This window comes from Sminthopsis crassicaudata, chromosome 2 (assembly GCF_048593235.1).
Source record: "Sminthopsis crassicaudata isolate SCR6 chromosome 2, ASM4859323v1, whole genome shotgun sequence".
In the NCBI taxonomy this organism is placed as follows: Eukaryota; Metazoa; Chordata; class Mammalia; order Dasyuromorphia; family Dasyuridae; genus Sminthopsis; species Sminthopsis crassicaudata.
Window position 1 is genome coordinate 575,167,829 of NC_133618.1, and position 23,342 is coordinate 575,191,170.

Consider the following 23,342-nt stretch of genomic DNA (forward strand, 5'->3'; position numbering starts at 1 on the left):
TAAGCTCCACCAGACTTATTTTGGAAAGGGCCATATTGCAAAACATAACAATACAAAACTGTATCAAACCTTGACTCACCTTCTGTTACCTTCCAAGAACCACCAATGGTGTGGAGGGCACAGAACTGGGGAGACAGGATTGTGAGAGGTTCTAGTGATAAGTGCCTTTGTTAACATCATTCTCCCACATCATGGCCCTGCAATCTAAACCAGGTCTAATTCAGTCCAGGCCTGTGCTTTAATGTTATGATTAGAATGAAATAAGACACTCATAGATATCTACAAGATAACAAATTGAAGTTTACTTAACCAAAGTAGGAAATAGATATTCAGCATCAACATGTGATTGATTCAGTTATAACAACTACTAACATTTGTAGAGTGCTTTAACAGTTTGCAAAATGCCTAATATTATTTCATTTGAGCTGTGTAATAAACCTGAAAGTATATATTATTATTTCCAATTCTAAATGATGATATTGAGGATGAACATAAGTTAAATGACTCACTAGTAAGTATCTGAGGCTAGATTTGAATTTAGTTCTTGACTCTAAATTTAGAGTTATATTCACTATACTCCTTAGCATCTTCCTTGCTTCTTTGCTGGTCAGAAGCAGGTATCAAAATCTGGGATCCATAAGGGCTGGCTTTTATAGCTATGTCAAAGATTCAAGCCTTAGCCTTTTAAGACTCAAGAATGATTTCAAATCTCATCTCTGACACTTCTTAGTTGTGTAAAAATGGGCAAATCATTTTGAATCCTTAGTTTTTTTCATTTGTAAAATGGCAATAATATTTATAGTTACTTATCCCATAGAGTTCTTGTGAAATTCCAGTGAAATAATGTCGGTAGTGAAGAGTATTTTGCCAAATTTAAAGTGCTATTTAAGTGTCAGTTTTTATTTCATCTCAATTTCTTATCTTCCTTAATTCTCTGCACATAGGAGGTGATTTATTGTATTATAAGAATTGAGGGTTACTCACCTTTTGTGAGTGGCAGCCTCCAGTTCAAAAATGTTAAAGTCCCAATACTCTTCATTTTCCATGGCCTCTGCTATCCGTGGTGGGATGTCATTGAGGGATATAGGAGAAGTTAAATTGGTTGGAACCGGATGAAGTTCTGCAAATGAATATATTTCAGGATAGAAAGAAAATTAGCAGTCTGTCCTTGTTGAAATGTTTCTTAACACTTCATTTCTTTTATAGAACCAAAAAGATTTATTTCAGAAATTTAAAAAAAAAAAACACCAGTAACTTTTATATGCCGACAATCTTCTAGGAAATAAGAAATGAGAAAAAAAACATCATTTATGAATTTTTATTTGAACAAAGCTATTTTTCAATGTCATATTGCCATGGCACATACAACTGGAAAAAAAAGGACAACTTACGTTTTGATGAAAAAATGTATTCATTTCCTGACAACCTTCTTAAACCATCCTGTTAAAAATAGGGCAAAATGAAAAAAAAAAAAAAAAAAAAGGAAAACTATTAGAAACATTCTTTTTGAAATCACACATCCAGGCTGGGCTGATTATCCCCAATCTTATTTCTCAGAAGGTAAGGAAGAGGTAGCTCACTTACTTAGTCAACAGCTGGTGCCTCTAGTGTACACTAGTTTAGTGATGTGCCTGCAACTGGGTGACCCACAATAGGGATGGAAGGCTCAGACCCTGACCTAAGGGTATATATATCAAAAAAGAATGGAGAGCAAGGTGAGAGAGGGCTCTGTGCAGTATTGCACTGGGGCTATGGATAGACAATAGGCAGTAGCACTGGGATTAAGGAAGGGAAAAGAGCCATGAGCACTGATGTAGGCAAGGTTGGACTTAAAGAATGAAAAGACTTTAGCTAGATTTAGAGCTAGGCCTGGCCATTCTGGGAATGAGGATGGTCCTGAACAAAGATATGGAGATATGCATTTGGATAGATGCTAAGCATCCTACCATTTTTACACATCTTTAAAGTTTGCAAAGCAAACAATCTTTTGAGTCTTACGATTATGCAGGAAGGTTATGATGTTTGGGATTGTTAGCCTCACATCATCAACCTGAGGCTGAGAGGTGAAAAGAATTATGCCCAGTCATAAAGACAGCATTTGAGAGGCCTTTTAACCCTGCTCTAATTGACTTGAAATCTAGCCCTCTAAATATTGTGCCCCAATGCTTCTAGGAAAAACTTAGCCTGAGGGGAATGAAAGGTATAGGTGGTGATGAAGAGATAAGGTGGATTAGAGCTAAGCCAGTTTGTAGAAGATGTCATAGGATTTAGCCTTGATGTTTCTGATTTCAGGATTTCCAAAGATTTGTACTTATAATGATTGATAAGGGTATTCCACTTATCTCTGCAAAACACAATGTCTATGATTATCCATGTAGAAAGAAATCTCAAGGACCATCTAGTCCAATCCTACCCCTCACCTCCCAAAGACTCAGGAAACCAAGACCCAAAGAAGTTAAATGACTTGTTTGGTATCACATAAGTTGTAAGCATCTGAGGTTGGTTCTAAACCTGGGTCCTGTGATCCCAGACTCAATGGCTTTTCTACTAAACCATGTAATTCCCTGAATTGCTATGGGCAACATATTTCAACACTTGTTTTCGAACTTCTCATGATGAATGTCACTGAATCTGGATAGACAAACCCTTGGGTTGAAGATACCCAGTTCACATATGATCCCCCAATTAAGACCTTTCTGGCTTTGTAAGACCAGCTACAGCCCATGTTCCAATGTCACAGACATTAAAATTTCAGGGTCATTTTTATGCCATTATGAAGTTTTAAAGGAGGTATTCAATATACCAAATCACCATAAGATCTTAAGTAATAGAGTTTGATGATAAAAGGACTATTAATCTGACTATGATAGGAGGAATCACATGGAACAGATAAAATAAACTTGGGAGGTTTTTATTATCATTCAGTTAAACTATGAGTCCTGGACCAAACTGTTAGTAATGGTGATGAGGAGGAAAAAACCTGAGAGACATTTTGAACGAAGGACTGAAGTGTTTTATTTCTGATTGGCTATAAAAGACAAAGGAATGGCAGAAGTAAAGATGGAAAGAGATGCTGGATCTGAAGTCAAAGGACCTGAATTCAAATCAAAGGACAGTTATCTGTGTATGTTGATCAAATGAACTCTTTGTGTTTCATTCTTTTTTTTTTTTTTTTTTGCTTTCTTTTCTTTTTTTCCCCCTGAGGCAATTGGGGTTAAGTGACTTGCCCAGGGTCATACAGCTAGGAAGTATTAAGTGTCTGAGGCCACATTTGAACTCAGATCCTCCTGATTTCAGGGTGGTGCTCTATCCATTGTACCACCTACCTGCCCCTTTTATTGATTTTAAAAATCACATTTAAAAAAAAACACAAAAAACTTTTTTCCTCTCTTCAAATTCTCAACTCCACCTTAGCCTTTTCCTCAACAAGTGACTTCCCTCCTACTTTACTAAATAGAATGGAAAGGGGTCTGGGAGGATTCAGAACTGTGAATTCTCAGGATAAATTAGACAACAACTATCCTCAAAGGGCAAGCTGGGTGCTGTAGTGGAGAGAGCCCTGGGTTTGGAGTACGAAGACTCAATTCCCTTAGTTCAAATTTAGCCTCCTTGTGTTCCTGGACAAGTTGCTTAGCTTGTTTGTCTCTGTTTCCTCATTTGTAAAATGAGCTGGAGAAGGAAATGGAAAACCTCTCTGGTATCTTTGCCAAGAAAATCCCCCAAAATGAGGTCATGAAGATTTGGAAATGACTTAGCAGCAATACCTTCTAAGGCTCCTCACAGATCTAAAAGCCTTCTTTTCATCATTTTCTATCCAAAAGGCCCTCATTTCTAGATGGTTAACTTGGATAAATCCAATTCAGTTTTTTTTTGTTTTGTTTTGTTTTGTTTTGTTTTGTTTTTGTGAGGAATGAGCCTTCTTTCTTAAAGTAATAGTGCCATCTCTAGGCAGGTGAACAAATGACCAGTGGAGATATTTTTAGCTTGGTTGTGTTTTTGCACCTGTAGGATAAATAGGATTTTTAAAACTCCTGCCTGAATCTCTGGAACTTAAAAAAGTAAAAAAGGCAGTGCCTGTAATTCCTGTTTCATGATCTCTATGTCCTGTTAATTGGGACTTTTCTGAAATGGTAAGTGAGGCTATTGTCTTACTGTAGGACATCTCTTCAACTTCATTGGCCCTTTCTTGTATAACTCTTGACATGCTAAATACAGCATGCTGAGTACATTAGATGCTTGGTAATTGTAGCTTACTAATTTATTCACAGATCAAGCAAAGGCTTTATAAAAAACCCCAAAAGTTTTAGTTGAGCTTAGTTAATCCATTTTAATTACAAAATTAAATGTTTCTTGAATGATAATAATGATAACATTGTTCAATACCATTCAATGGTATTCAATACCATTCAATACCACTTGACAATTTACAAAGCACTTCCATATCTGTTATCTCTTTAATCTTCACAATGATCCTGAGTGGTATATAGAACAAGTATTATTGTTATTATTCTATGACTTAGGATAATAAGAGCACCTGCCTCACAGGGTTTGTTGTGAGAACCAAATTAGATAATATATGCAAAACACTTTACAAATCTCAAGGAGCTATGTAAATGTTAATAATTATTTGAAAATTCAACATATCAAATAATTTCCCATTTTCTTATTTTTAAATGTAACCTATGGGATACTGTTTCATATATCTAACTTGAAGTACATAACTAATGTCTAAAATTTTATTTGTGGGCACTTGTTTTACTAATGTGCTCATTTTATAAAATGCCTATTTCTATTCATTTTAACTTTCTGATATTTCACTCAGTCTTGTGGCATTTATTAAGTACCTATTATGGGCCAGGCATTGAACTATTACCATAATATTGGAGGGCCTTTAGTTCATGCCATGTGAAGATTAATCAAAGGAAATAGGCATGTTTAGCCTGGAGAAGAGGTGTCAAATGTATCCAGTGGCCTTGAATCAGATTATAATTTAATTAGAGATTATTTAACAGAACAAATAAAGATAAATTAAAATATAGATAATATCACATTTTAAAACTAAGTCATCATGTGGTCTGCTGGGATCCTTATCCACTGATTGTGTTACTGGGTTTCTATTTGAATTTGACCCACTGGCCTAGAGAAGGCTTGAAGGAGATGGGGAAGAAATCATAGATATCTTCAAGGATGTGAAACGGTTTCTCATGAAAGATGGATTAGATTTGTTTTATTTGATTCCAGAGGACATGATTAGGAGCAAATGGGTGGTAATTTAAGAATGAAAAAGTTAAGCTTGGTTTAAAAAAATAATTTCTAACAACTGGGGGCAGGCCTCAATGGAATGGGCTGCCTTGGGAAATACTAGATTTCCCTTACTGGAGATCTTCGAGCAGAAGCCAGATAACTCCTTGTCAGGCATAGAGGAAATTGAAAGGGATTAGATGTCCATGAAGGTGTCTTCCAACTCTGTGATTTTCTTTGTAGCCTGTGGCTACAAATTACTGTAGCTATTTCACTATGGGCTCTATATGGCTACATAAAACTATCCATTCAAGGATAGATATGTTTTCTTGATTTTTCTGGGAAAGAAAAAGGTCTATCTGTGAATTCACGTGGATTACTCTTATATTGATTAATTAGCATGATTAATCACATCTGTATATGTTAATATGATTCATTATAAAGGATTGTTTATGCATTAGCATATATTAACTATATGTCAATGGGATTATATACATTTGGAACATTTATGAGAGTATTCTTGAGAAGACGACTGCATTCAGTGGATGTAAAGAGGGTTATAGGTGCTTAAATTGAGGGTATCCTAAAATCTGAATACCCAGATCAATGTAGCATAGTAGAAAGATCATTGAATTTAGAGCCAGGGATTCTGAATTTGAATCCTAGTTTAGCTTCTGTATGAGTGTGGGAAAATTGCCATATTCCTCAGATACTCATTTTTGTTGTTTGGGCAATTAGAGATATAGATAAAGTTGGAGGGTTCTAACCATTTGAGGGCCATAGTCCCTACTGGACAGCCTTGAGCTTGTGGAGCTTTTTTGGAATAGTGTTTTTAAGTGTATAAAATAAAATATATAGGATTACAAAGGAGACCGATTACTTTGAGATATAGTTATCAAAACTTAACACACACACACACACACACACACACACACACACACACACACACATACACATACACAAAAACCCAACTACAAAATCTATTGGTTCATCTGTAAACCCCCTTTTAAATGCTTCTATGAGCTCAGAACAGTTACCTTCAGCTACACTGAAACAATACATTATAATGATCCACCTGGTTTCTTTCTTTCTATTTCTCCTTTGGTGATCAGACTTGGGGCCCCTGACCTAATCCCTGCTCTTAGTATGACTTCAAATTGGGGGTAAGGCTAAGAAATATGAGCCCTGAGATAGTAACTCATTTCAGTAACACTGTCAATCTCTGAAGATAATGCTTTGACCCTTGAACCGAGGTCCACATGTGATTTTGTTACCTAGTAGTTATGTGATCTTCACCAAGACATCAAACCTGTTTCTCATCTATAAAATGGGGACAATACTTCTTAAATTATGTACACAAAGGAGTTGTTGCAAAAATCAAATGAGATAAGAATTTTCTTATCTATAAAATGGAATACATGCAGTGTCTACATCACCAGGTTGTTGAGATAATCAATTGAGTTTAATGGCTATAATTTCTTATAAAGGATAATGAGCTATATAAATGTGTGTTATTATCATTGCAGTTATGAGTAGGTAGCTGTGAACATGGTTTCATAAGAATGGAGGATGTTAAATGTAAATATACTTGTGAACCCATTAGTACCTGTTAGCATCTTAGCGGAAAGTGAGATCTGAAGCAGAAGTGTCATTGGCCAGGTTCTCACTGAGGGAAAGTAGGATCATGCAATCTAAAGAACACAGCATGTAGAATCAGGAAACCTGATTTTTAGTCATAGAACCATAACTCGAGAGCTAATAGAGACCTCAGAAGCCATCTAGTCCTACTCCATTTTACAGACAAGGAGACTGAGGTTGAAAGAGGCAGCTAAAGGACATAATGGATAGAATGCTTGGCTTGGACTCAAGAAGACTGGAGTTCAAATACTGTCTCAAACATTCACTTCATGGTATGAGCTTGAGCAAATCACTGAACCTCTTTTAACCACAGTTTCCTCATCTGTAAAATGGGGATAATAATAGCATCTATCTTATAGGATTGTTGTTGAGAAAACACAGAAAGAAAGCACTGTGCCCCACAGGCAGTAAGTAAAAGAGCCAGGATTCAAATTTAGGTCTTCTAATCCCAATCTACTACTCTCAAATCATCATTTTCCCTTGATAAATGCAATCAGAATAAACAATCCTGGGTAGCTCTAATAATTAAAGCTGTGGCTAAACAGTTTGGCTGATAATGGCTCCATGTCAAGGAGCTCAAGTCTCTTTATAGGAAAAGGATGCCTTTTCTCAAGTCCATGTTCACAGGCGACATTCCCAACCAGTCCCAGTTATCTGTATTGCAAATGAGTAAGTGCAAAATTGTCCCATCTGTTAACCCAATTGCAAGCATACTCAGTAAAGAAGCACTACATCTCTTCTCAAGATTGTTGTAAGAAGAAGATGGATAGGAAAGGGCTCTGTAGAAATAGAAGCTATATTATTGAGGCTGTTACTATAATGAAGTGATTAAGCAGTCCTCTACAGCTTGATGAATTTTTTCAACTATAGCAACACACAACTACCATCTGTGAAAACATATGGATACTGTAGTAGGCACTGGTGGAGGGAGCAACCCCATTGACAAATCTGCGATTCTGGAACTAGAACAGCATTGACCCCACGGAAAAAGCATTGACTCTTGAGTCAAAGAAACTGTGTTCAAATCCTACCTCTCATGATCATTGCCTATGTGAATTTGGGCAAGTAAATACACCTCCCCAGGCCTCAGTTGCCTTACCTGAAAAATAGGAGGGACAAGATGGCTTCTAAGGGCCCTTCTAGCTCTAGATTTATAATTTCAAGCAATTCTACAGGTATATCTTCATTTATGAGGAAAATTGTTGTGCATTTATATACACATACTTTGTCTAAAATTTCATCAGAGGAAGAGATAATATAAGGGGCATGAAAATGTCATAATCCCTAATCAAGAATGTGAGACAAATGGAGTTAAGATATAAATTCATTAAACATTGTTAAAAGTAAGATCCCCAATCCTGAAATCATGAAGGCACAACAGCACTTAGAGATCTTTTTCCACTGTCTTCTCCTTTACTGCTAGCTCTCCTCTTGCTATCAGCAAAGGTGATCCCTTTTCACCTGTTCACCCACAGTTTATCCTATCATCTCACACTTTTGCTTATCTTCCATTTCTTCCTGTCTACTGGCTGTTCCTTTATTACTTACAAATACACTCATGTCTCCTCTATATTCAAAAAACCCTGACATGATCTGCTACCTCTCTCTTATATCTTTTCTTCCTTTCATGGGAAACTCTATGAAGGCTGTCTACATGCCTTTAGTTCTTTGTCCCTCACTTTCTTCTTAAATCTCTGAAGTCTGGCTGCCAAACTCATCATGACTGCCAAACTCATCAACTAAACTGCTCTCTTCAAAATTACCAATGATTTCTTAATTGATAAATCCAATGGCCTTTTCTTAGTACTCATCCTTTTTAGTCTCTATGTAGTCTCTGACCCTACAGATCACCCTCTTCTCCTTGATACTCTTGTCTCTCTAGGTTTTTGGGGTACAGCTCTCTTCTGCTTCTCTTTCCTAATTGCTCCTTCTCAGATTTCTTTAAGGAATTTTTTAGGAAGAAGATGCCTGAGTAGAGAATAGACTGGAGTGTGGAAAAACTTGGGAGATAGGAAGATCAGCCAACAGGCTATTTTAATAGTTCAGGTGTAAAGTCATGAGAGACTGCATTAGGGTGGTCTCAGTGTAAGAGGAAAGAAGAGGGCATGTATGAGAGATGTTACAAAAAAGTAGAAATGATAGGATTTGTCATCTGGTTAATTGAATTTGGAGGAAGGTGAGAGCGAAGAGTCAAGGATGACATTTTGTCTGGGTGGTTGGAAGCCTGGGTGACTAGTCTTCCTAAAGTGCAGATCTGATTTTATCACCCCACTAAATAAACTCCAGTGACGCATTATCTCCAGGATCAAATTAAATAATATTTTGCTTTTAAATCTCTTCATAACTTTCTTCCTTCCTAACCTTTAAGGTTTCTTCTTCTTATGTTTACCCTCTTCTACAAGTCCAGGGTGATCCAATGACACTGGTTTCTTTGTTGTTCTTTGTACAAAACACTCCATCTCTCAATTCCAGGCATTTGTATTAGCTCTTTCTCATTCCTGGAACTCTTTCTGAACTCATCTATACTTCCTGGCTTCCCTGACTTCCTTCAAGTCTCAGCTAAATTCTCAAGTTCTTAAAGGAGCCTTTCCCAGTCCTTTTTTACTCTTAGTGCCTTTCTTCTGATATTATTTCAAATTTATCTCATAATGTGTTCACAACAACACAATATTTTGTATATGATCTCCCTCATTTTAGACAATGATTGCCTTTAAAACCAGGACTGATATTTTTTATTTGTTTTGCCTTTCTTTGTTGCCTCAGCACTTACCACAGTGCCTGGCATATATTAGGTGATTAATAAATGCTTATCCATTTATTATTGACTGAATCAGAGGGAAAGGTTAAGGGAGTTGAATAAGGTAATAAGGAAGAAAGACTTTTTCTGTGTTTAGAGAGGGAGAAGAGGGGTATGGGCAAGGGAAAAATATAGAAGAAGGTGTATCCATATCACTGGGAGGCAATATACATGTCTTTCAAAGATGTAGATGAAGACAACCATCTATAAAAGGAGCACTGACTGTACTATCTCTCTTTTTCTCTATACATATATAGCTTGTCTCCTCATGGGGAAAGGGGATTGATGGGGCATATAAATCACTGATCTTTTTTTTTTTTTCTATACCCTAAAAGACCTAAACCAGGTTTATCTTTAGAGTTATCCTTGGCAATAGCTGTAATATAGTGTGTTACATTCCTCTCTTGACTTTCCTCCAAGAAGCCCTTCAAGTCTTATTTGACCTGATTTGCCAGGGCCTGAAACTACTTTCCCAGGGGATAAAGCTTTTAATCCCATAATTAGAAATAAAGTGCTTTAAATGCAGATGCCTGGCTGAGGTTAACTCATTGAAATTTCACTCTGCTAATGTCTGAAATTAATTAGTTAATCAGTCAATAAATATAAATGGTGCCATCATCATAACTGACATTTATATGACATTCTAAACTTAACACTCTTTCTACCATGATCTCATTTAATCCTCACCACACCCTCTAAGATCCTACAGTTGTACAGATAAGGAAAGCTAGTTTCAGATGGGGGTGGGGACGTTCCAAAGGGGTGGAGCAAAGGATGGTTCAAGGTTACCCAGCTAGTCAGGATCAATGGCAGGATGTGAACCCTAGTCTTCCTGAGTCCTATCTACCATTCAACCTACAATGCCATGCTGGCTCTTTTCCTGTTTTAATTAATGCAGAAAGGGGTTACAGAACAGTGAGCTACTGGGTGATTGAAGCTAGAGGAGGAGTTCCACCAAGGAATGAGGGAATGGAACAGAAAACAAAAGTTAGAAGCAGAGCAGACAGACTGAGGACTTTTCTGCCCTCTTTTCTCTCCACTGTAGTCATTCATATGGTGACCATGTGCTACAGGATTTGTGTGGTATAAGGTCACAGAGGCAGGTGATCCTGCTGTACAAATCCTGCCTCCCAGGAATGATGAATCACTGTTTTAAACATACAAATTTTATTAAAACAAAACAAACAAACAAACAAAAAAACCTCAATTCCCAAAGAATTCATGGAGGGAGATGTTAATGTAATCTTATGTATACTTACATTGTTTTTGATGCCCTTTGAAATTCTGACTGGTCCTACTAATACAGTGATATAAATTAGATCTATTCCGAAGGAGACTGTCAAAAGGGCTATTATAGGGGTAGAGCCAAGAAGGTGAGGTAAGACAGGGACTCCCCTAAGTCTCCCCCCAAATCCTGTAATACCTTTAAATAATGACTCTAAATTAAAAAAATTAAAAATGACTCTTGTAAAATTTTAAAGCATCAGAATCACAAAAAGACAGGGTCAGACAAATTTCCAGCCAAAGACAACTTAGAAGGTCAGCAAGAAAGGGCTATTGCATCAGAGTGTTTCAGTGAAGTCCATTCCCAGGCCCCAGCAAACCAAGAGAGGGCCTTGGTGCCTCTGAACCAGTGGCAGCAATGGGACCTTTTGGCCTGCAGACACAAATGACAACTTGGAAGATTGTCAGGAAAAGTTTGTCTCATTAGGGAGAGAGGGCCTTGGGAAACCAAACCAGTAACGGTCCTTGGAAACCACTAAATTGGCAGTAGCAGGGGCAGTAGAAATAGTAGGAGCAGTGGTGATAACTTCCAGAGGTCTCTGCCTAGGACTGAGGGAATCAAGAACAACTGGTCAGAAGGAGATTACAGGGGGTCTCTTTGCTAGCTTTGCCCATTCTCAGATCCTGCATGCAGTCCTGGCTCACAATCCCAGGGAAAGAAGGAACACTAATACTCTAGATCTTAGAGCACAGCGAAGCAGGGATCATCCTCACCGTTCCAATGCAAAAAAAACCAAAAGTGCTTGTGGTCACTCACAGACTAGAGCATGGGCCATAGTTGTAAACACACTTTTCCTTGGATCATACCGCTTTGGAAGAACTGAAAATTTACAGATCTCTAGAAGAATCTCTAAGAACAATTGTAAAACCCCTAAGGCTTCAGACAATACATCCTCCACCCTGAAAACAGAGTCCTACTTTAACAAAGAGTTGAAAACCAAGTAATAAGCTGAGGAAAGGAGCAAACATCAGAAAAAGATTCTGACCATAGAACATTATTATAGTGACAAGCAAGATCAAAACACACACTCAGAAGAAGATTAAAAAATCAAAGCTTCCAAGAAAAATTAAGAATTGATCTCAGGTCATGGAAGAGTTCAAAATGGATACTGAAAACCAAGTAAGATAGAGGAAAAATTAGAAAGAGAAATGAGAGCAATGCAAAAGAAGTACAAAAAGGTAATGAGATGAATGCTTTAAAAAGCAAAATTGACAAAAGCTTAGTGAGGAAAATAATTCCTTGAAAATTAGATTTGAGGAAATAGAAACTAAAGACTTTATGAGAAATCAAGAAACAATAAAACAAAACCAAAAGAATGAAAAATAGAAAACAATGTGAAATAACTTATTTTTCTATATAACTGACTTTGAAAATAGAGCTATCTGGAAGAGAGAATTAAAAAATTATTGGTCTGCTTGAAAGCCATGTTCAAAATAAAGCACCTTGACATAATCCTGCAAGAAATTATCAACAAGAATTGTTCTGATATTCTAAAACTGGAAGGTAAAGTAGAAATTGAAAGAATTTGCTGGAAACTCCCAGGAATATTATAACCAAATTCCAGAATTCCCAAGTTGAAGAGAAAATGTTGCAAACATCCAGAAAGAAACAATTCAAGTATAGTGGAGCCAGAGTCAAGATAGCAACAATATTTAGCAACTTCTACATTAAAGGATTGGAGGGCTTGGAATATGATATTACAGAGAGCAGTGGAGCTAAAATTACAATCAAGAATCACCTACCCAGCAAAATTGAGTATAATCTTTTATGGGGAAAAGTGGAAATTCAACAAAATAGAGGACTTTCAAATATTCATGATGAAAAGAGCAGAGAGGAATAGAAAATCTGACTATCAAATTCAGGTTTCAGAAGAAGCATAAGGGGGTAATCAGGAAATGATCATCATAAAGGACTTAATAAGGTTAATCTGTTTATATTACCCCATAGGAGAATGACACTTGTAATCCATAAGAACTTTCTCATTATTAGGGAAGTTAGAAGGAGTATATGTAGAGAGAGGACACGAATATGAGTTGAATATGAAGGGATAATATCTAAAAAATAAAATTAAGGGGTGAGAAAGGAATGTATTTGGAGAAAGGGAAAGGGAGAATTGGAATGGTATAAATTATCTGCCATAAAAGAAGCAAGAAAAAGCTTTTATGGTGGAGGGTAAAGGAGAAGGGAAAGAGAGTGTGTGAACTTATCAGAATTGGCTCAAAGAAGAAATAACATACACTCAATATGGATATAGCAATCTATTTTACTGTGTAGGAAAGTAAGAGGGTAAAAGGATATGAGAAGGGGGAGGGTGATAGAAGGGAGGGCATATTAGGGGAGAGGGTGATCAGAAGCAAAATACTTTTAAGGAGGGATAGGGTGAAAGGACAAAAGGAATAGAATAAATGAAGGGAAATACAATTAGCAATAGTAATTGTGAAAAGAATTTTGAAGCAAGTTTCTTTGATGAAAGCCTTATTTCTCAAATATATGGGGAACTGAGTCAAATTTATAAAAATAATCATTTCTCAATTGATAAACAATAAAAGGGTATGAACAGTTTTCAGAGGGACTAATTGAGTTATATATAGCCTTATGAAAAAGATACTTTAACTCATTATTAATTGGAGAGATGCAAGTTGAGATAATCTGAGATACAACTTGGTTGATTACACCAGAAGGGGAGGATGACAAATTTTGGAGAGAATGTGGGAAAAATCAAACATTGATGAATTGTTGGTAGAATTGTAAACTGATTCAGTCATTCTGTGGGGCAGTTTAGAACTGTGCTCAAAAGGGCTATAAAATCAAGCTTGCCCTTTTGATATAGCAATTCCACTGCTAAGCAAGTATCCCAAAAGAGATTAAATTTTTTTAAAAAGGGAAAGGGACATATTTATACAAAAATATTTATAGCAGCTCTTTTCTCAGGACAAAGAGTTAGACATTGAAGGTGTGCCCATTGGTTGAGGAATAGCTGAATAAGTTGTTATATGTGATTGTGATGGAATACTATTGTTCTATGGGAAATGAGGAGCAGGATGTTCTCAGAAAAATCTTGAAAGTCCTACATGACCTCCTGCAAAATGAAATGGATTTTGTACAAAGTAATGACGTTGTTGTGGGATGATTGGCTGTGAATAACTTTGCTAGTCTCAGCAATACAGTGATCCAATACTACTCTGAAGGACTTATAAGGAAAAATACTATTCATGATGTGCATAATATTGGATACTGATATGGAACTGATTGTGTCTGTTTTTACTTTATTTTTCTTGACTTTTTTTTTGGAAAGAGGAGGGAATCTATCTTTGCTTTTGCAACATGACTTTTATGGAAATGTTTTGCATAACTTCACATGTGCCTTATATTGCAAGGGGGAGCAGAGGAGGGAAGAAGAAAGAATCTGGAACACAAAGTTTTAAAAACAAATGTTAAAAATTGTTTTACATATAACTGGGAAAAACAAAATATTAAAAATTTTTAAAAACTGTATAGAAGGGGGGAATGTTACATATTACAAGTACATTTTATCACTTTCTTTCCTTTTTTATTACTCCCCGCGGTATGAGCTGTCTATAAAGGATTATTTAGCTTAATATGGAATGATAGTGACAAACAATTCATTCAAAAGAAGGAGCTTAAGTTAATTTTTCTATGGCTTAACTAAATTAATCAGTATTTCTAATTGTTTTTTGATTTTAAAAAATGTGTAATTCAAAACCCAGTATATTTAATCCTTGTATTCTCTTGTATTTCTATATGCCTGTGAATCATGGAGCATTATGGTCTCTGAGGAATTATGGTTATAGACAAAACCAAAGGCCAGAGGAGAGAATTATGACTGGTGAGAGCAGGCAGTAACATATCATGAGTGATGTGCCCTCCTTGTGTTCAGCATTAGCTGAACTGGAAAAAGCTGTTTACCTTTGTTGCTGTGACTCCCTTACCTCCCACTCACTTCTCTTCCTTTTGAGATCTGACTTCTAACTAGCACTCTCTCCAAGGACACCACTGGGATCCAATGGCTTCTTCCTGGACCTTATCTTTCTGGTATTTGATGCTGTGCACCATCCTCTCCTTATGGATATTATCTCCTTGAATTTTTGTGATATTGCTCTCTCCTGGGTTGTCTTCTACTTGTCTCATAGATCATTTTGACTATGTGCCTTAGTTTCATCCCATACAAGATGAGCAGATTGGTCTAGACACAGGGGTTCTCAAACTACTGCCTGCAGGCCAGATGCTGCCAGCTGAGGACCTTTATGGGGTCTGTAGGGTTATGGCAAATGGGCTGAGGGGCGGAGACAGAGTGTGAGTTTTTGTTTTTACTATAGTCCGGCCCTCCAACAGTCTGAGGGACAATGAACTGGCCCCCTATTTTAAAAGTTTGAGGACCACTGGAGAGCCTCAAAGGCCCCTTCCAGCTCTCACAGGATTGAGAGCTCATTTTCTCTCACTTCTTCTACCTCCTATATTCCAATCCAACTGTCTTCCTAGTTGTGTCTGTACACCATATCCCATCTTGTCTCCCTGATCTTGTATTGACTGTTCACCATACCTAGAAAACCATGATAATAACAATAAAATTAATAGCAATTGTTATCATAATAAATAATAATGACAGTATTAACATTTCCATTTCCCATCAGGCTACACTCCTTTGAACTTCTTTATCATATAATCTCTTTATCCTAGAAAATCACCCCAATCCTGGAGCTCCTACCTTCTCAGAACCCTTTGCTCCTGGGGCCCCATCTCTGATTGCAGGGGTCTTCCCAGAACCTCCATTTAAGGAGGGTGCCCAGGCCAGCCCCCTCTTATCTATGTGCATATTGTTTTGTTTTTGTTTTTTTTCTTCCAGAAGACTGTATCTTCCTTAAAGGTATGGACTATTTTCTTTTGATTTGTATCCCAGCTCCTAAAAAGAGTACTTGACACATAATAATAGATGCTTAACAAACGCTCGTTGAATGAATGAACAAATAGTTTGCCCTAGAGAAGTGCTATTACTAAGGATGTGTGATCAGAAAAGGGGGTGGATCAGTCATACAGCCAGAGCAAAGGATACCAGATGGATATCCTGGGTACTGTAGTGAAACTTGGGGAATATAGGAAATCCTTCAGGAAAATGGGTGGATTTTCTATAAAGGATTAAGGGGAGAATGTGGACATGAATCATACAGAATGAGAATGTGTGAATAAGCTGTATCCATTATGTTATCACAATGATATCAAGATTTGATCAAATAATGGATTCTCTGAGACATACTTTGGTCCCTGTTCCATCTGTTAGAGCTTTATCATTTCCAATAGGCATTTTAAAAAATACTGATAATATACATGTATAGTTGGTCCATCTCACTTATTGATACAGTGAAAACAACCAAACCAACCTTTTCTTGATTATTTTAATTATCTTAATTATGACTAAATGAGACTTTCTAAAGGGCAGTCCTATCTAATGCCCCAATAGCATGACATAGTATGTATAATATTGGATCAGTGTTTGAACCTATCAACTTTTTTTTTTTTTTAAACTGAGGCAATTGGGGTTAAGTGACTTACCCAGGGTCACATAGTCAGGAAGTGTTAAGTGTTTGAGACCAGATTTGAACTCAGGTCCTTCTGACTTCTATCTACTGTGCCACCTAACTGCCCCAATCTACCAACTTTTAAAGAGCTTTGTAAACATCCATCTATTATTATCAACTCATAGGCTTTCTGCCAATTTGCCCAATGCTTAGCTGGTCCTTTATTTTGTGTGATTTGAATATTATTAGCAACCTTCCCTAGTTCCAAAGAGTCTTTTCTGCTTCTCTTCAATAGCTTCATAAATTTTATTAGAGATTTATTTATTTATGTTATAGTAGAGATTTTTTTTCTTTTGAGTTAGATTATCCATTCTGGAATTATCCTTGGTTAAAATGCATATTTTTCTAGGTACAGACATTATTTAGGAATTTTAAGCTATTCACATCTTGATATGAATAATTTGTTATTTTCTTTCCTAACAACTAGGTGAAACCTAGGCCAGGTGATGATTAAGGGACAAAGCATCTCAGGAATGGGGGATACCCAGTGAAAAAGACATGGGATTGAGTTATGGAATGTTGTAGATAAGCAAGAGAACCAGTATTCTTGGATTAGAGTACATGAAAGGAGATAAAGAATAAAAAGAATGGAAAATGAAAAGCAGTTTAAAAGGCAAACAAGATTCTATATCTGATGCTGGAGATTCTAAGGAACCACTGAAATGTATTGAGTAGGAGAGTGACATGTCAGACCTGCTTTAAGAAAAACCACTTTGATAGATGAGTGAAGGAAAAACTAGAGTGAAAAGAACCTTGAGGCAAAAGGCCCGAGAAGCAATTGATTGCAATAGTCTTAGATGAGAAGTATTGAGGGCCTGTATTAAGATAGCCACCACTTGAGTACAGAGAAAGGATTGTATATGAGAGATATTTTGAAGCAAAAATGACAAGATTTGGCTACCGATTGGATAGAGATCCTTGGATCTCCCATAATTCTTTGTTTTTCACCTCCTATGTATCCTCATCATGTATTCCAGTTATCTGGGTCTGTTTATTCCCTTGATCAGACAGAAAGCTCCATGAGGGTAGAGATCTTAATCTAAACTTAATTATTTCTTTTGGCTATCAGTACACTGGAGCTTTAGTAAATATCTGTTTAATTTAATTGAGAAGATACCAAAGACAAATTATCGCCCCCTTTTAGGGCTAGCCGTATTCCTATTGACTATGTCTTCCTGACCATACCTGACAACTCAAGTGTCTGGTGCTAAATAAGGTTCCTTGACATACACACTGGAAATTAAGTCTTAGAAATTCACTGGATTCATAGTTGTTTGGGTATTCATATAAAAAAAATCACACATTTCTAGTTTCTGAAAATGTAAAATGCAACAAAAAATGTAAAAGCAAGCCTTCCACTTTTATCTTTGTTACTTACAGACATGAGGCCGCCGACAAGATCATTGGCATGGGGATCATCATCCTTAGTTCCAAGTTGTGGAGAATATAACTCAGTGGTTCTTAGGATCTCTAATACACGGTCTAATGCCTCTGCCACAGGCATCGGACTGTTTTCTTGTGCAGCATTGATAATATTTATCACCTATATTAAAACAATGTATTGTTTAGACAGTAAGGGAACTTGGTGGCCAACTTCTCCAATTCATACCTGAAAAAGAATCCCCACTACAACATATTCATCTAATAAATGGTCATCCAGACTTGGCTTGAAGATTTTCTGTGAAAGAATCTTACTATTTTCCAAAGGTTCTCATTTTGGATAGCTCTAATTATTAGGAAATCTTTTTTCCCCTCAAATCAAGTTTAAATTTGCATCTTAGCAACTTCTAAACATTGTACCTAGTTCTGTTCTTTGGGAACTAAAAGAACTAGTCTAATTTCATCCACATGATAGCCTTTTAATTTCTTGAAGACAGTTATCATGTTCCCCCCACACCCTGAGTCTCCTCTTTTCCAAGCTAAGCATCTCTACATCTTTATATATCATACATTTAGTATTCTGGTTGTCCTCCAGCTTGTCAATGTCCTTTCTAAAAGATAGTGCTCAGAATTGAACATAATGCTCCAGATATGAACTGAACAGAGTAAAGGACAACAGGATTATTACCTCCTGATTCTTGGAAGCTTTGCCCATCTCAGTGCAACCCCACATCTCTTTAGTCATTTTAGCTGCTTTATAATCCTATTTCATATTGAACTTGGATTACATGAAAATTCCAGATCTTTTAAATTTAAACAATCTTCTAGCCAGATTGTATATATAACCCTGATTTGAATTCAAATTTCAGATTTTACATTTATGCCAATTAATTCAATTTTTTTTAGATTCAGCTCAATTTTTTAGTGAAACTACAGGAAACCTAAGTGAGGTTAATTCTGAAGGATCCAGTTAATGACAGCACTCATTGCTGACTTACATAAGACTCCCCCCATTCCTATGGGATACAATTCCTTGTACAGTGAATTTAGAATTAAAAAAAACACTACTACCACAAACAGACAATGAAAATTTTGGTTTGTGTGGTTCACTTCTATAGAGAAAGGAAGTAAATCATCTACCTTGGTGATGGGTGCTTCAATAGTCATTGAGTGAATCCTTGCCATGGAAGAGTGCCGTCTCTGTGAACTTCCTGTAATTAAAATGAAATGAAAATTACTGATAGTATAAACATTGTATTACACAATCTGTGCCTCATTTCAAGTCTTCTCAGTCTTAGAATTGTGGGATTGGAAAGAAACCTGAACATTATCTAAAGGATATTGGAAATGATCAACTCTTTCCCTTTATAGATAGAAAAAGTGGGGCCAACAGAAGTGATTTGCTCAATGTTACATAATCAATATTCTTTTGACTCTACCATATTATCTTCCCCAAGGAACCTGATTCCTTAGTTTCTAGAGTTGTACCTAAATCTCTTCTGGCACAGAAAGTCACACTGATGATTTGTCCCAGTAATTTGGCCCTGACTCAAAAATATTAACAGAGAAATGGCTTAATGAAAACTTTTCATTGCCCTAAATAATGGTACCATCTCTAAAATATAAACCATTTCCCTGTACTCTCAATGACAAAATCAGGTTCATTTACTTCTCAGTCTTAATAACCTCCTTGCTCTATTCTAACAGTCTCAATCAATCTCTCCTGTATGACTAGCTCTGCTTCTTCTGTTCTATAAAATCACAACTTCCCATGTACTAAAACTACTGACATTGTAGCAAAGAGGAAAGTAAAGGAATCTTTCTTGTGTTCCAACCTCATATCACCATCTTTCTGCTGGAAATCCGAATGTCGTATAAGTATCTCAATTTCAACATGTCCCAGACAGACATGTTGTCATATTCCTTCCATACAGCTTTCCTTAATGGTTAAAAATTAAAAGCACTGTCATTTTTACTATTATGCAAATTTACAACCTTAAAGTCATCCTTTAGTGTTCTCTTTCTTTCTTTTCCCATATCCAAACAAACAATATTTGTCAGTTTTCTATCTACAACACCTCTTGCCTCTATCCCCTTCTTCACTTACATGAATACCTTCTTAACTTAGGCCCTCATCACATTCTGCTTGGCCTATTGCAAAAGCCTCCAGATCATTTTTCCTGATTCTAATCTCTTCCTTCTCTAATCCATCTTTCATTCAAATGCTGGAGTAATCTTTCTAAAACATCTGGCTATGTCATCTCTCAATTCTAGAATATTTTGTGATTTCCCATTGCCTCTAAGATAAAACACAAAGGCATCACTTTGACATTTAAAGCCACTGACAAGCTGACTCCAGCCAGCTTTTTTCTAGCCTTATTCTCCTTTGAATACTCTATAATCCAGCCAAATTGGCATATTTACTGTTCCCATCTCAATTTCATGGTACAGGTTGTGCTTTCTGACTGAAAAGCACTACCTCCCCGACCCTGTCTTAGATTTCATAGCTTCCTTTAGAGCTCTTCTCAGGTGCTGGCTTCTATAAGAAGTCTTTCCTTATCCTAGTTTTTAAATTCTCTCTCCTTCCTGCCTATCTTTTACTTATTTGTGTATGTATGTATGTGTGTGTGTGTGGGGGGGGTCTTCTACCAGAATTTTGGGGGGAGGGGCGGGGGAGTGAAGCAATTGAGGTTAAATGACTTGTCCAAGGTAACACAGTTAATTAGTGTCCAAGTATTTGAGTTCACATTTGAACTCAGGTCCTCCTGACTTCAGGGCCAATGTTCTATCTATCTACTGTGTTACCTAGCTGCTCTACCTGCAATAGAATTTGAATTCTTTACAGTTAGGTCTATTTCTCACTTTTTATTCATATTCTCAGCTTCTGGCACACTTCCTTGTGGATAGAAAGCACTTAATAAAGTTGAACAGCTGAATCATTTAGTCCACATGCCCCTCATATGCCTTATTTTACATGAAGAAAATGATTCCTATAGTGATTAGATGAGATCAGAAAGACAGTAAGTAATAGAGCCCAAATTTAGACCCATATCCTCTGATTTTACATCCTGTGCTTTCCCCACTATTAGGTCAGCCCAGCAATTTAAGCTGAAATATTAGAATTATCTCTTCTTTTTCTTCACCATAACTCTAGGTATTTGAAATTGTCTCCTAATACTAGAACAAAACTATATATACTCTAGGATTCAATGCTACACAGGCTTTTTATGCCCTCAGTTATAACAAAAATAAATGATACAATCTACTCTTAACTGAATAACACAAGATTTTCTGGTTCAGTTTTTCAAAGCATGATATCCCATCATTTTGGATGCTTAGACTAAATGTTATTATATAAGGTAGCTGAAGCTTTCAGGAATTGAGATGTGATGAATTTTTTGGTCATTGTTATTACTAAGGTATAGTTCCTTATTGGGATAGAGATAAGGAGGGAAATCCTTATTCATATTCTATGTACAGTTGGTTCACTGTTAAATGAAGGCACCAACAATCTTACTGAAGCACAAATTGCTTGACCTGGAAGGAATTTTATTTAAAAATCTTCTCATTCGATAGGAATGGAAACTCAGGCCAAAAGTAAGGAAGCAACATGCCCAAAGTCACACAATTGGTAAATGGTAAATGGTAAATGGACCAGAAAGTAGGCAGTCTGATTCTGCTTCTGGGCCTATGTCCACTTTGTCTGGCTACCCTGGATCTCTACATCTGTTCAAAGAAGGGAGTGGACACATTTTTTTTTGAGGTAGTGCCTAATATAATGTAGGTTCTCTAACTTACGGCTTTCCCCTAAGGATCCAGCACCTTTCAAGACAATCATATGCATATATTTCACTATTCTGCCTTTGCTTCCATATGGTTTAGGATGATTTTGATCATATGTATCATAAGACAAAAAAGCAACAGACCATTCCAAGTCATCTAGTTGATACTTCTGTATTGTAGTGATTGAGTTGTACTTGGAGTAGAATTATTCCACTATATATTTTCCAGTGTTTTGTCTAGTCTAGACTTTAAATAACATCTTGCTAGTAATAAGTCCTTCTTAACAAAAATAGCTGCTGAGGCAAACAGATCAATGAGTATTGACAAAAAATTTACTTACACAGTTTTTGGTGGGAAGCAGAGAAGGGGAGGAACTAGACTTGTGATTTCATTGGTGGTGGGAACTCTCCACAAGGAAACTTGACCAATAAAGATCAATAATAGTTCCCCAACTCACAGTATTAACACTGTTGGGACATTGAAAAGTATCTGGGATTACATTGTACGTTAAAGTCAAGACTTGAACCCAGATCTTTCTTAGGCCTTTTCTGTATCCACTAAGGACATAATTAAATTAGGTAAATTTAAATCTAAAAATCTTTGATAATAATTTAATCTTAATTTGTTTTAAACTATACAAAAATGTATTGGTCAATACATATAATGGGGAAGGAGGTGGAAAATATATAATAATGCTGAACATTTTACTAGATGATAGATACAGAGAAGTTTGCAAATCCCTAAAATTCTATAAAGCCTTTGAAAGAGATCATTTTTGAAAGTGCAATCTAAAAATAAATAACTACAAATTTTAAAATATACACAAATAAAAGTGGGCAGGCTGATATTTTGTAATATTGAAATGACAGTTATTCCTGTTGCCCTATTTGTCACATACCATCACTTCCTCGGGAGGTGGTTGATCTGACATCTAATGAACCTTTCCTCCTATCTTTGTATCTGCAACACTGATTATCTGTGGAAACAATGTAGTTGTTTTTTTAAAAAAAAATATCTTAGCATAATAATAGCAAACCACACCAGTCTAAAAATTTCAGAAAATAAATTATAATTCAATGTGGAATTATTGTAGAACAGCTTCAATACTTTCACAATTTTGTCAAGGCCAATAATGTTCACTTCTAAGGATAAGACCCAGTTGAACTGCAAGGAAGACAACCTTGTCAGAATTTCCATTATAAAGTGGTAAGGAATGTTAGCCAATTAGAACTCTCTCTTGGCTGAACATTCCACACCTTGTTAAAAAAAAATCCACACAGAAAGGTTCCTTGTATAAAGTTTCTGGATCATACACTTGCAGAGAGTTCCTAGAAGTCTGTAAAGAAATAGTTTAAAAGTGGATCTTGCAAGTGTTTGAAGAGGGAGAAATGCACGTTGAAAGCTTTTCCCTTTTAACCTTTAAGTGAAATCTTAAGTGAAACAATAGAAAATTTTTGATTTTCCCCCCTAAATTTTCTCCATTTTCTACAGAATATAAATATTTAAAGAGTCTTGTTGAAAAACAAGCTGTTTGCATAGGGAACATAGCACTGGTTTTGGGTGTATTCCAAATGTGACCAGCTAATAAACTGCCGGCTTTCCCTGAAAACCAGCTCCACCTTCA

The 23,342-nt window shown here is 36.4% G+C and overlaps 1 protein-coding gene across 4 annotated transcripts in view; it reads right to left on the minus strand.

Annotated features, from left to right (window-relative positions):
* Positions 1–23,342, minus strand: part of PDE8A (phosphodiesterase 8A) — a 246,475-nt gene that overhangs the window by 34,168 nt on the left and 188,965 nt on the right. For 3 of the 4 annotated variants that reach the window (XM_074295299.1, XM_074295301.1, XM_074295302.1), the window contains 5 exons: positions 22,617–22,694; positions 19,076–19,146; positions 17,934–18,098; positions 1,392–1,440; positions 985–1,120 (listed from right to left, as the gene is read on the minus strand). In XM_074295299.1, the coding sequence (XP_074151400.1) occupies positions 985–1,120; positions 1,392–1,440; positions 17,934–18,098; positions 19,076–19,146; positions 22,617–22,694 (499 nt within the window). The remainder of the gene's footprint in view (positions 1–984; positions 1,121–1,391; positions 1,441–17,933; positions 18,099–19,075; positions 19,147–22,616; positions 22,695–23,342) is intronic. The other variant, XM_074295300.1, reaches the window with a different exon arrangement.